The sequence below is a fragment of the Perissodus microlepis genome, chromosome 22, assembly GCF_051167445.1.
Source record: "Perissodus microlepis isolate ML-2025 ecotype Zambia chromosome 22, ASM5116744v1, whole genome shotgun sequence".
Lineage (NCBI taxonomy): Eukaryota > Metazoa > Chordata > Actinopteri > Cichliformes > Cichlidae > Perissodus > Perissodus microlepis.
This window is the reverse complement of record NC_140481.1, coordinates 22,113,870-22,139,038: the sequence shown is the minus strand read 5'-3', so window position 1 is coordinate 22,139,038 and position 25,169 is coordinate 22,113,870. Positions and strand designations below refer to the sequence as shown.

Sequence of the window (25,169 nt, the reverse complement as noted above, 5' to 3'; positions counted from 1 at the left end):
CTTTACTTATTCTTTATTGATTTCACTAGTCAATACAATTACCGCTCTCAGATTCCGTTAGATGATAGCTGTCAAAAACCTTTGTTGAAAAATGTATCTTACTGTGAGAAATAAAGGGAGTTAGACACATGTGCAAGGTATATGTGCCTCTCTCCATGCTGTACCTGCTGGATTTGGCAGGAACACGTGCTGTTATCTGACCCCGTTCTATCTTACCCTGGCTTAAGGCCAACCTGCCCAGGCCAAGCCAGGCACATCGGATTAATATCTGCTGGCCTGTTACGTGGCTCTGTCCTTACATCACAGTTTTCTGCTGCTGACTGGACAGTGAAGCTGTGAAGTTTAAGACGTGTGTCAAATTGCACACAGAAGCACACTGAGGTGCCAGGTGAGTGTCAGAGGTGCCACACTGGATTTACTGACAGAATAATTCCTCATATTTCACTTGCAATTACCATCTACTAATTCAATGCATCAGTGCCAAATGCCACACTCCATAAAGACTTCATCAATACAAAAAAATCTCCATTAATTTCTCACATATTGAGATATTGAGCTCCTTTTTAATGCAGCTCATGCATGTGCGAGTTCCTGCTAATGCAAGCTATACTGGATCGCAGCCAGAAGCTTCAGGGTGCCAAAGTGAGAATCATGGCATGAAAGAGGCAAGTGATTGAGTAAAGCTGTATTATAGACTTAACTTTTAGAATTTTATCTTGAAGGCTGAAGAAAAGGTGGCGTGGAGGCCAAATCCAAGTAACTGTGGTAATTCAATTGTAATGCATTTAAGAGAAAAGAAAAACAAGTATTGAACATAAAACAATAAATACTGCTTGATGTGGCTTTCTGTGGTTACAGCATGTTTTTGCTGAGGTATTGTGTTGAAGGTTTGCAATTTGGACTTGGCATCTCTAATCAAAGAAATTTAGACATATTTTTGAATTCTTCCTACATTTTTCACTAGGCAATTAAAAACTACACAAAAACTATGCACATTATATGTGCCTTTAGCGCACCAGCTCTTGCTCTCGGAATTTTATCATAACAATAGAGAAGCAGCCTCGGGGCCCTTTTAAGCTTCCCTCATTTCATTTCCATGTCTATTGCTCTCCGAGTTCACTTACATTTGGCTGTGCATCACCATGGCAGTGGACACTGGCCCTCACGTCTGACTCAGACATCATCCAGAGCATTTCAGCTCTGAGTGAGTCATAATGAGTCCCACTCTCCGCTGCTACAGCGCTGAAAATAGGCTCACTTTCCTCCTTAAGATTTCTCTAGGGAGAATGTCTGTGATCATCTCTCAAAACACTCCTTTCATTCTGTAACAAACATGTCCCAAAATAAGAGACAGCCAGGACAGTTGGGATCCAGCCAAGGCAGTTTTAGGCAGTAATAAAGTGTGGATAACTGCACTTTTACAGATATACAGAGGAAAATATTATATGCACACACACGCACTTAAACTGCACATAAAGCGACCAGCTACACTTACCTACTCTTCACCTACATGCACTCATAACCTAGAGAAATTAGTCTGAAATTGCTGACTGCATGCAAGACTGATTGAAACCACAGCTTTTCATCAGACTGTTTTTGAACAAATGCCATTTATAGCTATCTAACCACCACTCAAAGTAATGCAAACAAAGTGAGTTTAGAAACTGATTTGTTTTTTTATTTAGATTTAGCAATATTTAAATTACACTCCCTTTGTTATTTATGGCAGCTTTGTTCAATGGAAGTTAGTTACGCACCTGAATTTTAAACAAGCTGTCAGTTTGCACTCTTCTATGTAAGCAATGCAAGTCCACAGAGAAAGCCTATCAACATGGGTCATGCAGAATGAGCTAATATCACCTAGAAAAAGAAACTGTAAAACTAAGGATTTTTTTCCTTGTGTGTGGTGTGTGTGTGTTTGTGTGTTGTGTTTTTGAGACACAGCCTCCAGGCTCATGGTTCTGCTAAGTAGGAAGCATTTTATTGCGATGGGAGGGGAAGACAGAGGGAACACGAGGAGAGAGGGACATTTCCCTGCGTGAAATGTGTAAATGAGATTTGCTAAACCTGGGCATGACATTCATCCTAGGTTCCACGTCTGGGGAAACTAGACATGTCTGTATCTCCTTTTCCTTCATTTCTGAAATCCATATACTTCAAATAAGATTTGCTGGTCTGTCACTCATATAGACATGGGTAGTTTACCATTCACACACCTCGCCAGGTGCTACCTTAAAATACTTCTTGGCCACTTTTGCAGCTTACTGCGACAACCTTGAGGCTGAACTTTACCTCACTGATAAATTTCAGACATCAGTTAAGAAACCAATAGATTACATATCTTGCATATTTTTCAGTACCCAAGCTACAGGCCCTTCATGCAGTACGCCATACCTACCAGATAATACAATTAAAAAATAGAGAAGCTAATTTCAGTCCTTAACAAGTCTAGTTTATAACAGGTAACCTGTAATTAACAGGTAACATTTCCATTACACTGACCAACATAACATGTAGTTACATGATTACCCAACAAGCAGTTTACTTGTTCAGTTTGTGTACTTTTTAATACCACATACATTTTTGCACGTTCTTTTAATATGCTCTCTGGAGCCATGCCATTATCTTCTATTACACTTTGTTAAACCTATTTATGTAATTATATGCAATTAGATGTCACATTGCTATCCTTTCAATCTCAATAAATCCTTTCACGTCAATAAAAACAAAAAATGCTTTCTACACAAATCTACACAATCTGTGTGCACGCAAAGATTTAAAGTGGTTCCACTGAGAATGATTAAGTATACGGAGCACAAATGTGCAACAAAGAGGTATCTTTCTGTCCAAGAAAACCACCCTGTGTGCTAAAAATAGGTCCATTCAGAGCAGTGTGTAAAGAGGATCTGCTACAGCTCTCCTGGCAAAAGAGCCCATGCTCCCAATCCACCCCACCACCCTTCCGATGAGATTTGCTAACCTCGTGCAAATGTGCCAGTGACCGAGTCTCCTCTCCCCTTCAAGACCTGTTAAGGTCTCCTAAGACAGTGATTAACATCGTTACAAGTGTTACTTAAATCTGCTGCCAGAGAGGAAGAAAAGAGCAGCACGATGCTCATAGAAAAGATACAGTTTATAGCACTTAAATGTTTGTCTGATTAAATAGTATTATAAATACTGATGACATTTTGAGATATAATATGTGCAGCGAGACTAATAAGAGACTGAGGGATATGAATCCAGAATGCCAGAATGAAAGTATAATCAGGCAAAATGAGGGAAGTCGATCATTTATGGGTGTCCGGGGCCTTTCCAATAATTCTAATGATTTGAGATCATAAGAATTTTAAAGAGACAGACTGCATAAAACTGCTGAGAAATAATGGAGTCAATGGCTGGAAGAGGAGAGTGTGATTGGGATTAGAAGGCAATCTGGATTAGGTAGAGGATCTGCAGCTCATGCTGCTGCTACTGCAGGCATCGGATGACACATGCACAAAAATGCCAAGTCAGGCTGAGAGCCTTAGACAAGAAATGCATGAGCATATCAATTGGCATTTGTGCTGTCATTTGTCTTTTTTTTTTCCACAGGCTGAGTTTGTCTCTTATAATATCTCAATTTTCACAAACAGAAATCCCTTCAGAAGAAGACAAGATGTATATAGCGTACGCTCAAATTATACACTGTGTAATAGCTGTTTGGTTTAATATCTATAAAGTTAACAGAGCTGTGGCACAGAGTCAGATATGTATTCCGTCGTTTTCAATACAATTGGCTCGTATAACAAGCAGCCTAATAATACTTGAAATAACTTAATTACTGTTCACTCTCCGCAGCGCTCTAATTATAGCCTTTACAAAAGAGCAGCAGTAATGCACTTTTAAGTGTAATGGGAGTTTACCTAATTAGGCCTATCACACACACGCATGCACACACGCACAGACACAGTTACACACTAGTGAGTAAACTGTCATTCAGTAATTAGTAATGGTGATGAAACCCTCTATTACCATTTCATTTACACACCATCACAGGGCACAGTCCGCTGACCTTTGTGCTTACACACAAGCCAAGCTTTTCTAACAGCTTTTAAAACAGTAATATCTTTATGACATAACTGTAGCACGGCTCAGCATGATGCATTAACGGGGATGTCGTTTTATTTCGCCAATCAGTTAAAAGCCAGTATGGTATTTTACCATTATCCACTCTATTAATGACTTGTGTTACGTCTCTATCAGTAGTGTTAATGAGTGGGCAGGTGCGGTCTGAAAACTGCAAATAAGAAGGCCAGTCAAACAGTCTATGAGATGTGAATATGAATATATATATATATATATATATATATATATATATATATATATATATATATATATATATATGTGCGTCTGTATTACAGACCTCAAGGATCATTATGGAGGTGTTGGCTCTTTTTTATCAAAGAGCTGGTGGGGTGCCCTAACAGTGCCCCTTTGAGGTATACAGCTAACCACACAATCACCCACACCATCCACCCCTCACAATGTTCATCAAGTCAGCACTTTTTCAGCCTCAGCAGATGTACCTCGCTTTGCCTGGATACAGTTGTTTGAGCTTCTGTGGGATCAGAACATAGGCTCCCTGCTGTGAAAGCAACATTTATTTAATATCAAAACCATTTGCTTTACATTAAAAAGCCTCACCAGGATATGGATAAATGCGGATAAACGGATGAATTCATAAAATGATTTTCACATGTGACTTTTAAACAGAAAAATAATCTATGGTAGGGCTGTGCAATATGACCAAAATCTCATATCCCGATATAAAACATCTATCGTCTGATAACGATATAAATCACAAAAACTTAACATTTTCTGTAAATTCCGTGAATCTCGGGTAGCTGAAGTGTTTCCAGCATCGTGTATCTGGAGTCGAGTGTTTTACCGATGCATTAAACGACACATTTTTAGACATAGGTTGTAACGGCTGCCGATTTCTTTGTGAGTATTTATTACACGGCGTGCTGCGGGGAAAAGCCCGTTCTAACGTTTGAGTCTAAGGTTTATTTTTTAGCACCTGACGGCTCTTTTTTTGCTTCTCATCCGTAAATACTCTGCATCTTTCACGTGATTCAGTTTATTTTGAAAAGTCTCAACATGATCTTGAGCTTTATTGTGAAAGGTTTATGTGGAAAATAAACAAGCGGACACGTGATGGTTTTACCGTCGTTGTTGCTAACGACAATGCATAAAAACAGGCGCTTGTCCGTCCGTAGTGTGGTTATATTAAATATAAGAGAAAGAGAGAACTTTAAGAAATTAATATAGCCACTACAGTGACCATCAAAACGATGAAAAAATATTGCCGTAAACAGTTTATTTTGCGACACCACGAAACAAACAATAGCTAAAATGAAACGATAGACGTTTTTATATCGTCATCCAATATATATCGTTATATCGAACAGCCCTAATCTATGGGATATCTTTCATAGGTATAGCTGGGTTTTTTAACCTTCATTTAACTGATATGAATGTCCAAGAGGCCAGGGACCCCTGGGACCTCAAAAATTTTTGATTTTCAAAAGAAACATTAAGAAAAGCAGTAATAGAAAATAATTATGTCAAATCATGTCAAATTATGAACAGAGCAAAAAAAATAATAATTTATTAAGATGACGGTTAATAAGAACAGCCAAGAAGTTACAATACTCCCTCTTAAATGCTGAAAACCCACTGCCCACCATGCTAAAAATTCAAATTCGGTCCCTAACTGATGCTTTTCCTAGTTGTGTTGAGTATATTAGGTAGACGATGATACTGTTATTAGGCAATGAAGCTTCTGCACCATTAAGCCCTAGTATTAGAGTAAAGTAATGTATCTATCCATATATCCATTATACATTTTTTGCTTCAAAGAATTTGCCCACTCACTAACTGGCTACTTCTGCTCTTAACAGTAGCTACCACATAAACCATGAGTATTTAAATTGATTAAGTGTAGTTTTTCTTATCTGTCTTCAAACATGATCCTGAGGTCACTCATCAAAAATATAATCTGTAATGTGTCCTTAAGGAATATTTTCAGGTGTCTCCTTGATTTAGCAAACAACTGACATAATTCCATCTAAACATTTTGGGTCTCTCTCTAAAGTCACTCTTCTGAAAGAAATGAATGAATTTCTCTGTCCAGGTCTTGACAGATCAAGAAAATCATGTTGAGACGGTCTTTTAAAACCCGATCAATATACATGAAACTTCATCACTTCCATTTATTCATTTTACAGTTATATCTTTAACGATTAGATAAGCTTACACATATGTAAAAACAAATATAGCACTCAATAAAATCAACACTAGCTATTAAACCTACAAACTCCAAGCAAGTTTTATATTGTCATGCAATTTGAAAGAAACTCAGCAAATGATTAAAAGCTCATCAAATAGGCTGCATCAACCACAATAACGCACACTAATAATTGTGTATAGTAAATATATGTTTTCAGTTGTGCAACATGATAGGCTATCCTTTACATGGTCTACATTTGATGCAAAGCCTCTAGCTCTGTCTGGCGTGTGGAAAGAGCAAAACGACTCTATGTGCTATCTGACGGTTTATGAGTGTTCATGCTGTGAGAGAAAAAGACTATTTCCATTGGTTTTAAAATACTGTCAATTAAAATTAGCATTAAGAAGCACCCAGCTATAACCAGAAGTGATGACAGTCAAAAATTTGTAGTGTGAACAACTGCTCTTTGTGTGCTTATGTGTCTATAAGAATAATTACATACCACATTATCCTATTGCAATAGAATCAGCATTGCAATGTACTCAGAAACACTACCTGGCAATGCACGAATTACTCTTTCTGCTAATCCCCAATACAACTATGCATGCCATTGGCCTTAGCACTGAGGACAAGTTAACATCAGACCACCTGCAACATCATAGTAATATAATTTATATAAAATAAAATAGTGTAACCATGGCCATCTTACGTGTGTGATCAGTTTTCCTTTGTGCACTTTCTTTTTTGCTCCATAAGGTTTTAAACAACAAAAGCTGTTATCGGCTGAACTATACATCAAATGTCTGCGCTTTTGTTTGCCATTCACGGGCAACTAGCTCGCTAACACTATCTGTGTCTATATCTAGTATTTTGGAAGCTTTCCATCTGATATGCAATCAGTGTACATTCAGACAGGCATGCAGGCTGGCTCGCCATCCAATCTTTGCATTTGGTCAGAAGACAGCATTTTATTTTTATTATCAGAACAGTTGATTTATTGACTGTAGATGTAAAACCATTTTCAACAAATAAAAAAAGAACAACTTCTGGAGCATAATTCACCCTCTAGCTTTAATATAAAAGTCAACAACTATTTGTGATGTCAAACTGTGTGTGCTGTAACCTGAGCTTCTCTATTTTATGTTTTGATAACTTTGTGTGCATGTTAGTGTAGTCAGGTCTTTTCATTCATTAAGATCCAATGTGTGATTTAGGAGCTTCCTTAGTTTTTTAACATACGGTATGTGCACTTGTGTAAGTACATTTTCATGCTTTACTGCTTTCCTCAGTTTTCTCAATCACCCTGTGTGCATGTTTGAACAGACACAGCGAGCAGAGGAGCACAGCAAAACAGAAATATATGGTTTCATCATGATTGTGGACTTGACGTCAGTTAACCTACAGAAGCATATCTCATCCAGCCGTTGTATACCCCAAGGCTAAGGTGAGCAAATGATAGCAACTGCACGGTTGTTTTTTCCTTTTAGTGAAGTGTTATGGGTGGTCAGACATGTGGCAGATGTTCATTTCTGTCTGGGTTGGAGATGTTTATACTTTAGTACAACATCCAGTGGTTTTGAATCTCTCATATCACACCTAAGGGGAAGAAACATTGCCAATGCTGTTTTGATGTGTCTCTTTTATTTATGTACATTTATTTGGGCTCTGGCTGTTGTCAGTAAAGCTAATGTTGCACCAAGACCACCAATACTTCATAGCAAAAGCACAGTTACCTGTTTCTTATCATTACTTCCTGTTAATTCTGTTAATGTGTAAAAGAGCATAGATATGGAATTTTCCAGCGCACAGCAGAAATTACAGAACAGAAATTAGAAAAAAAAAAGTTTTATATGTTGTGATTTCTTTTTCTGTTTTCCATTTGGTTGGGATTATATGTATTCACTAAAATGTTCGAGACGGGTGTTATGAAGACTGCAAGCCAAGTCTCATCTAAACACTGGAAAACATTGATGTAAGTGCTCCATAATAATAATTAATCAAAACACATTTCTGAGTAGAAACAGATTGTCCTAATGGAAATATTTTAGCACGTGTGTCACTACCAAACAGAGTAGCATCTGTTTGACTGGACTTAACAGCGCTGAGGTCATCTTCCCATGTGAACGCTCTCATCCTGAAGATGGTCTGAAAAGCCACTAGTCTATGTACGGACATTTCAAGCTTACAGTGACAAGAATACACATTCACACATGGGGATGATTTGCATCATTGACAGTAAAAGGGTTTTGTTGTTCTTTGCAGCATTAAATTCATGTAGACACTAATTTTAAGAAAAATAAATATGAATGAAATATATACACTACAAAATGATTCCCAGTGTTCTGAAAAATAACTAACATTTTATCCACAGCTGTGTTTAAGTTCTAAATCTGAAAATTTCAACACTTACTTGGACCAGTTTTCAGCTGGAAAACCAGGCACCAAGTAAACAGATATAAAGCACAAGCAGTTTGCATAAGTAACATGAAAAAGGGATAAGTAGTCTTGATTTCTTCCTACACTGTTCAACTGTTTGGAAAGGTTTTGTCCGTTATGTTATCCCTACGCATATCTTTTGTATTAGAAAATGGCAGAAACACATATTAATTACCTGTACATACTGAACTCCCTATAGCAAGCTGCATTTTGCTGACATAGTTTGTGCCCACTTGTCCTCCCAGAGTAAAGGGTTGCTAAATCAATACAAGGTTGTTGTTAATGTGCACCTTTATTCTATAATGAAATATTTAAGTGATGGGAGAAGCCATTTCTGGGATAGCATCCCCCACCTTTTCTAGTGTATGAGTTTATCAGTAAATGGGGGTCGTTTACAACCACTCACATTCACACCTGCAGCAAACTTAGAATTGCTAATCAACTTAACCCCGCGGATGTCTTTGGACTGTGGGAGGAAGCTCGAGTACCCAGAGAGGACCCATGCAAGCACAGGGAGAACAGGCAGATGCCAACCAGCTGGCGGATTCAACCCAAGACCAGCCCTGCTAGGTACTGAATATTACAATAATCTGAATCATATGCTATTGACTTTGTAGTCAGCAGATTTCAAATCAGTTAAAGACCTATGCAAGGTTATGGACAGATAGCCAATACACAATGAAGCTGTTCCGGCAGCACATGGTAGTCCAACACCTTTCTAAGACACTTTTAATTAGATTTTACCTTGCAACAGAAATTCACACACAGAAAACAAAACACTTTCGCACAAACATGGAAAACAGAGTGTTTAACTAATATATCTAATACGAACATCTGGTTTATATCATTATTCTTTTATTCTGAGCGAATACTCTGTAACTAGCTTTTCATTTTAAAAAAAATCAAATCATCTAAGACTAAATTTGCAAACGCTGATCTTTTTCTTTCTGTCTTTAAGATGGTTTCTGCAAGTGATTTGCACATCAGAAGCTTCTATCTTGATATTGCAAAAGGATTAGCCTCCGTCATCTGTGATATAAAACAGCAACAAAACAAACTACATACTATCAACTAATATTCCTATTTTAATTTTTGAAGCAGTGATCGCCAAACCCTACTCTATGCTCTGTTTTGTTTTGTTTTTTTGACAATACTAAACACATTTTCTAGCAACACAGAAAAACTCCAGAGAATTTCACCCTATGGAAACCAGAACTAACTACTGCTAATCTCGCACATTTGGCAATTCTGCACAAGTCTTCCTTGACCTTTCTTTTGCTGCCAAGTCATCACAAACACAGAGTGAACAGTTTCCAGCCTTGACACTGAGTCAGACACAAACCACTAACAGCATGCATACTTCTACACAGCTAAAGTGTGGCAGACACACAGCAAACATCCATGGGGTCTACAATTCATAAAAAAAAAAAAAAAATGCAAGAGGCAGTTTGTTTGTTTTTTTTAATCACAGCGAAGGATTTTCCAGATGGCCTTCTAAATGGGGCATTCTCGTGCTTATGTTAGCATGCCAAATTGCCGGCCTGTAACTCAAGCTGCACGTCCAACAAATATTTCATTATGAACTAAATCTATAACAGCAGCGGGGTTTTTATTAAGGCAGTTCATGGTTTAAAAAATTCTTAGAAAAAAAAATATGATAGTACAGCTGTTCATGCTGTTAGCAAGTGTACAGGTATAAGGTCAACCGGTTACGAAGTTAAAGACAGGCAAAACTGGAGTCATGACTGGTGACACTTTGGTCATCTGTGTCAAGAGGATTAGGAGCAGCTAGTGATCCCAACAAAGCCATGTGTCATGGCCACTGAGCTACACACTCCAGCGAGCACTGATCCCCTTAACTGACTCTTTTAACTGCCCCGGCAAATAAGGCGAGCTGACAGCGGGGCTATTTTCAGGCAGAAATCACCCTGGTTTGCACAGGGCCACAGAGAGAGGGGGCCATGGCCCATGCCATCGCTTTCCATTAGGAGAGAATACAAAACACAGTGAGGACCTCACTTTGCCACTTTGCAGCAAAGAGCAACCTTTTGCTCACGACAGCTCCCACAAACAGATGAGGGACAAATGTGTTGTGACAGCAGCTAATAAGTTGCCTGTGATCGGCTGGTAGTGTGTCACTGTGTGTGTGATTGTCACTGTGAACACATGAAGGTCCATGCGTTGTCTATGTTTATACTGAGAGTATATGCTTTGAATAAAGTAGCAAAACACACCAATAAGAGCTAAATAGAGCTGCTAAGAAAGGTTGCATCTTGATACATGAATGCATGATACGCATTTGACATGCTTGATCAGCCTCTGTACTTTTGTATGACAGATTAAAGAGCCAATAGACTAAAATAGCAAGCAGGAACACAAATAACGTCTACAAATAGCCAGGGGCCGTCATAAAACACATTAGACTGCATACCAGTCACACTGATAAGCTTTTCCTACCGTTTAAAGTATAGCGTTACAGGGGTTATTACAGCATCCTATAAAGTTTCCTGAAAAGAGCTATCTAAGCAAATCTATTACTATTCATGCAGAGATTCCATTTGCATTTAAATGTGTATCGCTATTTTCTTCAGATACATCAATTCCTGGTCAGCTGATGTTAACAAGCATCCATACAGCCATTATAAATAGAGCAAACAGTTCAAAAACCAAATGGCAATGCCGTTCCAACTCTCCACTAATGATCATCCGTCCCTAATACATGAGCTCATGGGCTAAAGTATGACCTTGGTCACCAAACCAGGAGGTAACCCAATTACCTTATGCTCTAGGCACTCCATAGAAGATATATTTACTTCAAATAACCTGACAGGGACACAGAGTTTAATTTTCACTGTGGGGGCCTGAATCAAAAAAGTGTATCAAACCAGATGACAGATAGTTTTTATTTTTTGATTAGACTCTTTTAACTTCCTCTTTCAAGTGACATCTCTTTCTGCCTTATTTAGAATCATTCAGCTTTAGCACAATGGTTCCCCGTGCAGAGCTCTGTGATGCAGTTTTTCTATACTGGGTGCTCATATGAATACTGTACCATACTAAATTGAGGCTGGAAATTTAAGCAGTGTTGCAAGAGTGCGTCATTAGAGTTGTACTGATGAATAAATTGCAGAGGTTAAATTCTGGTTTTGAACATATCATTAAGTTACACCTTTTCTCTTTTTATGATTTCCAGTACTAAAGTCTCTGATGCAGGAGAGATGGCCTGGACTTAAAGAGCCAGAAATGAGCAACGAGAGTTAGAAAATTCATATGTGATGATCAAATGTAAGCCATTTTCAGTGGCTACATTTTTATTGGTCATAAAAGTAAAAATCTAAATATCAGTGTTCTCTTAGGGCTGAACAATTATGAACAAAAAAATATTTGATTGGTGTGTCATGTAATATAACACTGCCATGTGCTGCTGCATTTGACCTATGTAGAATTGTTAATGTAAAAATAAAATATGGGCTTCTTATTCACCTAAATTCGGTGCATCTCTTAGAAGGAAAATAAGAAATATGCATAGAACTCCAAAAATTGTACTAAAAATTAACACCAAATGAAATCATCAGAGAACAGCTTTTACCTGCATTGTTCTACATTCCTGTTAATTAAAACTTTGCAGAGTCCATCTTCTAGAACTAAATTATACAGTTTTCACTGTACCTGCATGATGGATGTAAACAAAATTCAAAAGTACTCCACAGCTGTGAAATCCCTCTACATTTCCCCTGCAATGTTTTGCATACAGCGCAATTATTGCCCCCGAAGCAAACTAATTGCTTGGTGGGGACAATGCAACTTGTGTCCACTATGCTGGCCATTTTACAGAAGCCTTCATTACTTGCAGTGTTTAGTGGACATGTGTGTTTGATCAAACTGAATGTGATGCACTGGTGAGTTCACTTGTCTTGTGAGCTGATGTGATGTCCGAGACAACGTTGAACATTTGACGTGTCCACATTAGAGATCTTTGCACTGTTTTTCTTGGCCTTATGCACTCATCATACTGCACTTTGTGGTGTGTTTCCAGGCAGTTGAATAACTCAGCTGTGTTGCGTTCTGGTGCAGACGCAATTCTACACAACTCTCAGCATATGATTTGTTGTTGGTTAACATCACTTGCCTTAAATCTGAGCTACTTTCAAACAGTCCACTTCAAGGGATGAGCTTCCCCTTCCCCCTGCTGTGCCGAACATTTGAATTTTGCCATCCAGACTAGTCAAGAAAACTTTAAACTGTATGTTGCAGAGAACAGCTTTGATTGGCACATGTACTCTAGGCACATGGTCAGGTGCTGATTTACAAAGAACTTGATTTGCTTTTTCTTTGCGTTCTTACTGGTGGAAGACACATTTTTAATATCACTCGATCATCTTAATTTAATTTTGGGAAGTCAAAATCCTGATCGAGATTAAAATTCAATTAATTGTGCACCCTTATGTTCTATTCAAGTGTGACACTGAACTGCATAAACACAAAATTCAGCCAGCATCAAGTTATTCACACCTATTTCTACTGTCTAATAATTTATTTTAGAAAGCCCTTCCATTAAAATTGGAAGCTGCATATTCTATATATTCACATCTTTGGAAAAGAGACACACACACTCACAAGTGTGAGGAGAAGCAACAATAAAAAAAAAAAAGCTTCATCTACCCGTGCCAATATGACAGTAAGCCAGCAGGCACCTTCCCAAAGACCTGACAGTAAACCAAAATTAAATAGAGCTATTACTGATGCTATTAGTTACAGCTTTGTTTGACAAGTCAACCTGTCTATCTTGATACAGGTCTGCTCGTGAAACAGACACAGCAGGATTACCAAATATTTCATTATTCAATCTGGACATTATTTTTATGTTATTCTTTCTCCAAAGAATAACAGACAAAATGCTTTCTGAATACACTTTATATATCAAATTAGCTTTAAAAAAAGCAGCTTCCTATAATACTTAGGGATGCATTACAGTAATGAGATTACCACATCTGCTTGAGATGCTCTGCCATCATACTCACCTCTCTGCAAAATGACTGTCTCTAAAGACACTTTCCTTGAAATGCTCTGGCGCGTGGCAGTGAATATTTGTGCTGTCAAAGGATTAAAACATCACACCATATCTAAAACTATTATAGCTACCACTCTTCCAATTTATTTTACTTTCCTGACACAGCTGAGCAGATTTTAATTTTCTCAAAATAAAAAAAAAAAAAAGCAAGCAAGAAAGAAAAGCAGTAAAGACTTTTTAAAGGTCACTATTATGAGGTCTTTGAACTGCCATAACTGCAGTCTTCACACAGGAAGCCATTTAGTTATAGCAGGTTTAATTTGCTGCATGGGGGAAAAAACTGGAAGCCATTTGTACGTGTGAATGTTTAGTATTTGACAAGGTGCCAGTTCTCAATTTATCCACTTCCAAAGAGCACATTGTAATGTGCTGTTTAATGTGCGTATTACAGCTATTTGCACATTGTGCTGTTTCTATGATAAGGCATGCTGGCATTTTGATTAACCTGCACTTTAGGAAACCTGCAGAGGTTTGGGACAGACTAGCCCTCCTCCCTCCACAACCATCAGCCCACCTCCACTACCCCTCCATATCCGGAGGAAGGGTGCGGGATCGATGGCATGCCGGGATGCTATTAGAGCTGAGGCAGCCAGGCAGCTACAAGTTCAAAAGCAAAGTGTGGGAGGAGAAATAACACAAGGTAATTATCTGGGCCCCGCTAGCTACCGCCAAGGTAATCTGTAGAGTGGAGGACGAAGGGGGGTTGCGGAGGTGGTGCTCAGGATGTCGGTCCATATTTGGCTCAACTCACTGCACTCAGTTCAATCCAGCAAAAGCTGATGAAGACAAAAACTTTCACTTTACTTTCCTCACATATTTTTTGCATTTTGATACATTAGCTATTATATCACCTTTCACTGGATCGTTCTGAACTTGAATGTTAATTGAAAAAATTCTTTTATAAAGCTGTTTTAAATATACTCTTCAATATTTAAGAGGCACCACAGATAATAATATATATATATATAAACAGAAGACATCCCAAGCTTTCGCACTGCAGCTGAAGCCACATTGCCTAGCAAGGTGAGATGCCATCTGCTTTTTTACAGTTATCTTAATAATCACGATGAGCAAGAAGTAATTAAGCAAGTGCACCAACAGCATCTGGACAAGTCATCACAAAGTCAAGAAAGTTCCACTTACCCGACTTGAGCTCGCTCAGGTTGATTTTACAGTTTAGCAAACATGAAATTCATTCAAATCTGGACCCAGTAACATTTGCACAGATTTTAATTTTCGGATCGTTCATTTGAAAGTGCACACAAATTCAGTCAAAGCAATTTAACATAATTTGCTTCCTCTGTTCCTGAATGTTTGTCATTTGTGTAATCAAATATAACAGCAATAATCACTGGTACGACTGTTCCACTCCACGCATAAAAGCTCACTCCCCAGTGACTCATTTCTAATGGAAAGAAAACACAAATTACCACATCGAGGGAGGAATAGATCAGTCGGTTTTACATTCATGAGAGATAAAATAAACTGTCCGTAAAAAATAGAGTGCACACAGGTACAGGCATTAACACACTCACGTAGACAGCCCCTTTAGAAAACTGTAGAGAACAATTATAAAAACTGCATGCTCAGCAAGCTAACTCCGACAAGCAGCCATAGGCTTTGCACTGCCGACTTATTTTTGCTTCCAGTGCAGTTAATGAGTTAAAGGTCAGTAGGCTGTTATGACACCAATTAGTGCAATATTTCAAATCAGCACTGGTGCTCATCAGCAGTGGTGGGCCGATGCTTTGAGATTTCAACAGAGCTAATTGGAGAATAATCCGCACAAGGCGATTCATCATGGTGAGGGATGCAACTGAAAGAATCCCTCAGGGTCGTTTAGAGGTCACGGACTGCACTTGAGATAGTGTCACGGATCAACGTGGGGGTAAGGGCACAGCAAATATCCGTGCGGGACCACGTTAGGGTTAAGTGCACGATCAGATTCAGCACATTATAAATCAACACTTGTGTTTCTTCTACAAAATGCATGGGTGCTGAGCTGAGACTTTTCTTTCTCTCTTGTCAGAGGCTCTTCGTGGGCGTTTTTAATTTTTCGTTCCTCCTGACAGGTCATTTCAGAGAGCCATTTGTGGTCTGAACACTGCCTACATTAGTCAGTTACTCCATACACATCTGGGCACACTGCCGAGGGTGGATCAGATGCTGTGACTTTTGACTGTCTGGTCATCAGCTGACCTTTAGCAGAAAGACACCTTGCAACAGCTGGAGTCTCTTCTGTGCACAAATGTCCAAACAAAGGGCCAAACAAAGTAGCAAGCTACTGCAGAAGTAGCAAGCTATGTTAGTTACCTTTCAGTCTGAAATGTTTAGTTATGAACAAACACCCTAAAATATTCATGTAATAATAGTACAGACGCAAGATTAAAATAGTGAATCCTGGTGTCTCTGATCCACTGATACGGATTATCAACGGTGAATCAAGTGGGGTCAAATGTTAAATCCAGGATACCAATTATATATTATTAAACCTATAACTCAGTTTATGGTTGGTCAATTGACACCATGGTGTTAATAGAAAACAACCAAGCTGAAAAAAAATTTGGTGAGACATTTTAAATGCTCTTTTTGAAAAAAAGCCTGCTCAAAAAGAACTGCCTACAGTTAGCATGCAACATTAAAAGTACAAGCTTGGGAATAATTGCTCACTAAAGGGTTTTTCATCAGGTTGAAACAAATGTTAAACCTTTACTTTCTTATTCCTGGGAATACAGGGTCAGTCTGGGGATTCAAACGGGAAAATATACTTTCGCCACCTAACTTCCTTAACCTTTATGCAACAGCTGACTGAACTCATGATGACCTTATATGCCACCGCAGCTCTAAGCCTGCGCCCACAGGCCAAACTGTGTCACCTCATTCTGTATGATGTATCACTAATAAACAACAGGGCAGGCGAGAGGCGAGCACCCTTTAACAAGGACAGAGCAGTGGTCCATTTCCACTGATGACACCTTGATGAATTAACACTCCAGAGGAATCGATGAATCCACGGCCGCAGTGGCCTGCTTGCCAAACAGTTGGTCAGGCCAGTGTCGCTGGGACCCGCGGTCCCCAGGCGATGTTTCTGTGAAAATGCACCACTTATTAGAATTATCTACTCTGCTAATTAACAACAGAGAATGGGGAAAAAAATTAAAAAGGACAAAAAAATGCCCACTTCTGCTTGCTTCAATTAGAAAAAGGTTAAATGACAGCGACAGTGGTCTTGTTGCATGTTGTGGTTTGTTGTCTGCTTATGTGGAAACACCCACAGTAAAATTAAAAACTAATGTTTAATGTTGCCACTGTGAGCTTGTTAGAAAACCTCTGCTCTCTGAAATGTAAGCCTTCATGCCCCATTGCTTCACAGTGCAGCACAAACAGCTAAACACTGACAAATGCCCCTGTTCAACATTAACAGACTGCACTCAGCCTTCCAAGGTGGCAACATTTATCATTACAGCCATTAATGTAAGATATTTGTACAAAGGTTTTGATTTGTCAGTAGACAATAAAAGCAGATATGAACGAGTCAATGTTGGATTTAAAAGGCATAAGTTGAGGTTTGAAAAATAAAATCTTCACACCAACTGCAGGTGGTTGACCAGTGTATGTGTGGAAATTCTGATGGTCTTATTGTGCTGAATACCTCAAAGGCAGGAGATCTTCTATCCAGTCTTATAGAGGGTGTGTATTCATGTGTATGTCAAAGGACTGTAATAAGAGACTTTAGTGAACTACCTGAAAGAATTCAGATAGCGAACATAATCTAAGTTTGCATGGTCACAAAGTGTGTTATCCTACAGTACTATTGCATGATTACAACTTATACAAGAATTTGTCACAGACTGCGGTAACTGCAACAAAGCAACTAGCTCCATGAGCAAAGGGTGTTTTTGTTACAGTTCCATTATTCCACAGGTCCATGTTCAACATCCTTTGTCCAATACATTCACCATCTCTCCTCTTGCACATGTCCAAACCATGTCAGCCTTGCCTTATAAATTGAGCTGTTCCACTGCCCTCCCTCTCATTCCCACACACGTATCCACTGGCTTTCATTTCTCTTCTCTCCAGAGTATACCTCCTCCTCTCTTCCACCTCCTCCCCACTCTCACTACAGATCATGATGTCGTCTGTGAGCATCATAGTCCACGGAGGCTCCTGCCTGATCTCATCTGTCAACCTGTCCATCACCGGTGCAAACAAGAAAGGGCTCACAGCTGATCCCTGATGTAATCCCACCCCCACCTTGAACCCATCTGTCAATCCTACTGCACACCTCACCACTGTCTTGCCCTTACATACTTCTCTACCACTCCTGACTCCTCGTGCAGTACAGTTCTTATCATCACTTTATTATATGCTTTCTCTTAGTCCACAAAGACTCACAGCAACTCCTTCACTCTCAAAGCAAATATCACATTTGCAGTACTCTTTCCTGGCATGAGACAAAGGGCCACAAGTCAGTGTAGTCCTAGTGTCAGTCACAAACCAGAGGGATGCATCAGGAAGGGCATATTCACCAAATCAAATATGTAGATCATCAAGAATGAGGTCGCTAGCATTAAATGTGAAAGTAAAAGTACTGAAGTAATAGTTGCTTTATTTGATCACAGCTGCAGAAACATCCCCTAACTCATTAAACTGCAGACATTTTAGACATAAGTGCAAAGACTTCCTTCAGGTTAATACCTAATATTAAACAGTTAAATGCTACAGTAACAACAAGCTGAAACTCAACCTAAAATAACTGCATTATATGATTAGGAGTTTTTGATGTTAGTTTAATGCTTCAGAGGCCCTTTCACCTCACTAAGTTGGAAACCCTAAAGCGTGATGTCGATTACTCTACGCTCAAACTCTGCTCAAAGAACTCAAAATTGATACAGCAAGCCATGACAAGCAACCCATTCAGAGCTGCCAGTAGCAGTCAGTCCAGTCATCTAGTGAATGTTTTTGATATCTGTTGTGGTTATTCTGCCTCTATCTCTTCTCTGCTCTGAGGCGTGCAGAGCCTCTCGGGCTGATTGACGGAAAGAGGTTCTGGCTCCTGCCAGAGAAGCATGATTGACATCCTTGAGATGGAGCACAGCCAGTGAGGATTTTACTGTCACTCTTGGACGTGCAGAGGGCTCCGAAATGGCAGAGGGTTGATATGTTTGAGAATAAGCGCTTGCATGAGGGAACTGCACAATCCACTTGGGTTTTGATCAGTAATAGGCAGTTCCACAGGTCCATACCACAGCGGTGCTTGATATTTTTGCATTGACTGGACCCTTTAAAACAACTGAGGCATAAGAGCAAAAGTAACTATAGTTTTGAAGCAACAATGCTTTGCAAACATGTCCTTGCAGAACTGGAGAAGTGTCGAAGCTCATGATTGAGGACTGACAACGCTTAACACTAGAGACGGTCCGATATAGGTTTTTAAGACCGATACTGATAATAGGCAGGGCTCTAGACTAACTTTTTGCCATGGGCGTAGCGGTACGCCTAACTTTAAAAAGTTAGGCGTACCGGCACAAAAGTTAGGCACACACAAATTTTATAATAATTTATATAATATAATGTGTTTTTCTGGATACACTGTGCTTTTTCAGCATTCAAAGATTGATGACACCGTGTCAGAGCACTGGCTATGAATTTCAGACGGATCAGGCCTTAACTTAACAGAAAAGTTATCAATAGTTATTTTCTTATTACAGCTACATCCACTTCTGTCGTGCCTAGGCTGCTCACTAGGGCTGGGTATCATCACTGATTCCTATAATCCATTCGATTCCGGTTTTCAAAGTCCCGATTCGATTCAACTTAGCCTCAGACAGTCAGAAATATTATAATTCTGATCATTTATCAGTACTGATACATGTGAGACTTCATCAGAATTGTGAACATCACAGCAGAAGCCTTTGTGTGAAAGTAACTGAGAATAAAACACAGAAAAACATGAAGGAGATTTTTCTGGTCTGGCTTTTTATAGCAGATAACCTTAAAGATATTCTACAATGTTCTGCATATAAAGTTTAAATTACTTCAGTATTGAACAACAGAAATTAGGCTTTCTTGTCCGAGGTCATTTAAGTGAAAAAAAGAAAAGAAAAAGACAGCAGCCGACAGCGCTGTAAACAACGGTAGACTGGTGGGTAATAAGCGAATGAATAATACAGAAAACAGAGATTTGAGACGGGAAACTGTTCTTGAAGTACAGAGAGAGATAGAGAGAGAGCTAGCTGTGCATGGAGTGTGATTTTAATAGTCGTGGAAGCAAAACAGCAAAATTCATGACGACATTGATCAAATGTGAAGCGCAGTTTGCTGCTTCTTTTGCTGCTGGCTCGGAGAATTTTGGTTGGAGAGAGACAAAACCTGCAGCTCAGAATCAGCGCAAAAAGACGTAAACACAGAGCAGACCCGACGCAGAATCGCCAAGCTCCGACAGCGTGTCCGTGAGAAAGCCGAGAAAGACAAAGCTGATTCTGATGCGTCGGGTCCGTTCTGTGTTTACGTCTTTGTGTGGAATCCGTGTACCTGCTCTCATTTGCTGTTTGGTTGTTGTTGAAATAGTTTTGTGAGCTTTAATCTGAGAATCTGGCGTTTCTGGCAAAACACAGTTATATTTAAGTCGATTCAGGATTTAATGAATCGATATCCCTTTATTCAAGCTACTCACCTCTCTCTTCCACCTGCACTTTCACCTGGACCACGGCCAATCAGAGAGGTCCCGCCCCTGACTATCTCTGATTGGTTTAGTCCACGATAGGGGCATAATGTGTGTCTGTTGTTGACCACAGGGAAGGTTGCAGAATTTTTTTTTTTTTTTTTTTGCTACCCGAACAGTTGGTCTCACAGGTGCAACCAAATACTTTTTTTTAGTTGCAGACTAAGTCGATAGGGGATTTAAAAATAAGATATTGGCCGATATTTATTCTTTCAGGCACACAAAACAAGCAAGTTTCCCAAACATTTCTTATAAGCTGTTATTTATGAGCCATTACTTATGTAATATGACAATGTAGGTTAAAAATAAACGTGTTATAATGTTGCAACAAGTTATGATTATTCATTCATGCCCTGCCTAACGCTCTATTGTGTTTGGGGCGTTCCAATCACGTGCGTTGCAAACAGGTAAGCTGCAGAGCGCCCTCTGGTGGGCAAACAATACAATGTACAACACTCGCAACCTGGCTGAAGGGTGTTTCGCCTGTCTCTTCTTTACTTCTCTAAATTTTAATTTTACAGGGCAAGAAATTAAAATTATTTGCTGATACCAATATATCAGCAAATAGCTAGGATCGGCTAATATTGCTAGCTGCCAATATCCATTGTGCTCTTCCTAACGCCCCACAACATAAAAAAAATGTATTGGCAAAAAATGCAACTTAGCTTTTAAGCACTGGAAAATAAAACACACTCAAAGTACAGGATATCTCCCACATAGCTCAACAGACAGGCAGGATCTCATCACTCAACACACACATACACATGTACAGACACACCCAGACCCAGCGCCTGCAGATGTGCAGCAGTGGGAGCCTGTGACTCACTTTTTTGTCGTCTTTCTGCGTTGCTGGCTGTGCATCCTTACTGTGGTTGTCAGTGGAAGGCCTGCCACCGGCATCCATCTGTCTGTCATCCACTTCATTCTGCTGATCGGCCCCTGACCGAGGAGAGCCCAGAGGGCAGGGCTCAGGCTGCTGAACACCACTTTGGACCTCCATCTTCCCCTGCAGTGCCTTTTAATGGTAGCACGAGATTGCAGAAAATAATGACGGAAAGAGTGGATAAATGAAACACTTGGACTGACTTACAATTTATGGTTGTTTTCACAAAATCTCTGCACCAGTGTTTGTATTCTGAGACATATCTCAGTCTGACATCACTATTGATTTCCAGTATTTATTATAAAAGTCGTTCGAACTTTTCTGCATTATAAGTCATATCACTGGAACACAACTGTGGGGTAGATATAATCCCATCTTTAAAATTTTCATAAACAAGGGAGACATTTAGACATTTCACATCAATAAAGGCACGGGTGTAATCACTAATATTATATGGCATTAAAGCTGGAGTCTGTTTAGGTAAGTTAGCCTTTAGGATTTGGGTATCATGCATGACTAACTGGAAAATTTGAGGACACTCAGTCATAGTTAACAAGTAAAAGGTCTGTCAGGGAAATTCCCATCAGGCTCTGGTTGCCATTCTCTCAGCTACAAATGAAATAATTAAAACTTAATAATAATGATTATATCACAGCACAAAATGATTTGCTATCCTTCCCATGGCACTGCACTGTATCCTAACCTAACCTCTGACTTTGCACAATATTATTAGTCCCCATGTGAAAATGTAATTTTTATAAAGGGAATTACCCAAGTGCTGTTAAACAAAGCATAAAAGTTTTATTCTGAATGTAATGGATCACTTTAATCCATGAAACCCTGAAACTACCAGGGTCAAAATGATTAGCCCACCCAACGCTAATAGTCAATTGTGTATCCTATCTGCTGGAAAACAGTGCACAGTCATTTGTTGTAGTTTTAGGTAAGTCTCACACACGTCTCCTGATCTGAGCCTATTCTTTTTTGGTGAATTTTACATGCTCCTCCAAATTTGTGGTCTTCTGGCATGGACTTCCCTCTTCAGTTCACCCTACAGATTCTTAATGGGATTCAAGATAGTGCAGGCCAGTCCATGGCATTCACTTTGCTCTTATGGAAGTAGTTCTTCACCAGGGCTGACGTATGTATTGTGTTGCTATTGTGTTTTGGTGCTGGCTGCTTGAGGTTTTCTTTCAGAATCTTCACGTCCTTCGTTCTTCATGATTCCTCCCACATTGATGAAATTCCCAGTTCCAGATGCACTGAAGCATCCCACAGCATAACACTCCCACCGCCGTGTTTCACCGTGGGGACTGGGGACAATATTCTTTGGGTTTTACACCTCTCCCATCTTTCTCCAAACTAAAGCGTCTTTGTGGCTAAAGAGCTCCTTTATACACTGGAAGAATGTGCTTCCAGCATGCATGATGTTTCTCTTTCTTTAGTTTGTCTTAAAAGTGTCTCTTCTGCAAAAGCAGAGTTTATCTTGATCTGCAACCTTGCAGTCCACTCTTGTGCAGGTTTCAAGTGATTTTCTTCATTCAGACTACAATTCCAGACTTGGTTAAGTCACTCACTTACATCTTGGCAGTTGTTCTGGAGTCTAAACACATCATTAATCACTAGTTTTCTTTTAAGGGTCTTTGAAATCTTTCTATTCTTACCTCTGATGGGCTTGTTCTGTACACCGTGGCTCTCTTTGAGTTTCTTAATGATACTTCTCACTCCAGTTGATGACACTTGGAAACAGTGTCATAACTTTGCATATCCATCTCCTCCTTTGTGAGCATCAACAACTCTGATTTATTTTGTTGTTGTCATGAGGCTTTCTCAGGTGTGAGCTCAAACCTTTGCTGAAGTGTTTATACTGTTTGTAAATTGGAAGATAAACCTCAGTTTTCTTTTTATTTTAAAAGCTTTGGGCAACGTTAAAGCACATAATTGCACAGCAGTGGTTTGTGCTATGGCTCAAAAAAAGGTCAGTTTTCAGTGGGCTAATAACCCTGGTCATTTGGGGTGGGTTTTTTTTACCCAGATATTATGCTGTTATTGTGTGGAAATCTAAAGCGAACGAATATTTTTAGAAATAGGATGTTGAAAATCCCTTACTCTGTTAAAAAGCATTTGGGAAGATTTTGAGAAAAACTTTCAGTTTGGGGACTAATAATTCTCTCCTAATCTGTATGTGTTTGTCACACTGAGAGCACTTAAAAAAAGAAACTGGATAAATAACAGATGTTTAAAAAAAAAAAATCTGATCAAACAACATGTTTTAAATTGTAACCTTGTAATCTAGAACAAAAAAAGTCATTTAACAGTGTGGTGCATGCAAGGAAGCATTATCTCAGTAGTGAGGACTTGTTTTTCCAGGTCCCCGAACAATAAAGCAGAAGACAAACAAAGTAAAGACAAGTGACCTCGTTTGAAGGACAGATCTGAAATCAGCATCGGGTCGATGTTTAGCATCTGAGTTGCTTCATTTTGCATTCTGGGGCCATTAATAAGTTATGAGGTCAGTTGGTTGTTCTCGCAACTGAGATGAGCTGCCTCATAAATACATGTCCTGAAGGACCTTTCACTGAGCATTTTAACACTGCAGCCCAGTGAAAACTGGCACAGACACAGACAGGTGAACTTCACCTGTTGGTCCCCGTTAATGAACCCTTGTGATGTTCCTCGAGTATTATCATTTAATTGTTATAATGCAAAAAGGTTACAAAAGCACTAAGTGGGACTAGAAGTGACTAACTCTGCAAAGATTATCTTAGCGTGTGGCGTGTCAAAGAATACACCTCTTGCAGGTCTCTCTATGTTTGGCACCTAGCAGGTGAGGCCCGAGGTCAGTGCAACATTCAGTGTTCAAAGTTCTCCTTCTTCAGCTGCTAATGTGAACTCGCCTGCTAGGTCTTCCGTTCACGCTCACAGCTAAAAATGAAGCTGCAGCTAACAGTGGACGTTTCACTTAATGCACACCAGAGCAACTCAAACATTTTCTAACGTCGTCCCGACTTCAAGCGACACAAACATCCTCCCGAGGGGGTTGTCGCTCCTAGCGCTGTGCCTGTGATATTACAATGGCTTCAACAGCGTAACGGCAGCGGCACACCAACACAAACAAGTTCCAAAAGAATGCCGAAATACCTCTGTCACTTCTTGGCTCCTCGTTATGTCAGAAGCATATCAAGAGGAAGATGCGGTAGTGCAAATTGCTTTACATCTCTGTTGTTGCTCTGACGCGGAAAGCCACAGCAGTCTGGGGCACAACAACAGGCAACCGCTTCATTTAGTTGTATGAGAAGTTATTCCGTCAAAAGCTGGCCGCGAGGCTTTGAGACGCTCAGCTCGAGCCCAGGAGGCAGTGCACGATGTCAAAGCCACACAAGCCGCTTCAGCTGCTGCTGCTGTCACGGCGGGCGTGTCCCCGCAAGCTGTCATCAAACAAACCCACCTCCCGGTTACACCGAGCCCGTGTCAAAAATGCTGCCTTCAGGTACACCTCGAAATATCCGAGAGAGCTGACGTTTGACATCGCTGTCGTAGAAAAGTTGTTATAAAGCAAGCCGCTTTTCATACTGAAAAGTAGCAAAAAAGATTAAAACGTTAATGTTATTTTTTTTTGTTATTATTTATAAGAAATGTAGTCATTTGAAATCGTAGCGAGTGTCCTCTATGTTGCACTTTTTTCACACAAATGGCAAAAAGAAAGCAGACATACTACTCTGCACGAAATGAGAGTATAACACAGCTGCTAATTGTAACTGCTAGTTCTACTAACAATTGATTC

General features: G+C 39.5%; 1 protein-coding gene across 3 annotated transcripts in view; it reads right to left on the bottom strand.

Annotated features, from left to right (window-relative positions):
• Positions 1-24,808, bottom strand: part of LOC146363086 (RNA-binding motif, single-stranded-interacting protein 3-like) — a 294,258-nt gene extending 269,450 nt beyond the window's left edge. For 2 of the 3 annotated variants that reach the window (XM_084919066.1, XM_084919068.1), the window contains exons 1-2: positions 24,527-24,808; positions 21,329-21,517 (exon numbers count right to left, since the gene is read on the bottom strand). In XM_084919066.1, the coding sequence (XP_084775192.1) occupies positions 21,329-21,502 (174 nt within the window). In that variant the 5' untranslated portion in view covers positions 21,503-21,517; positions 24,527-24,808. The remainder of the gene's footprint in view (positions 1-21,328; positions 21,518-24,526) is intronic. The other variant, XM_084919067.1, reaches the window with a different exon arrangement.
• Positions 24,809-25,169: the final 361 nt, after the last annotated feature.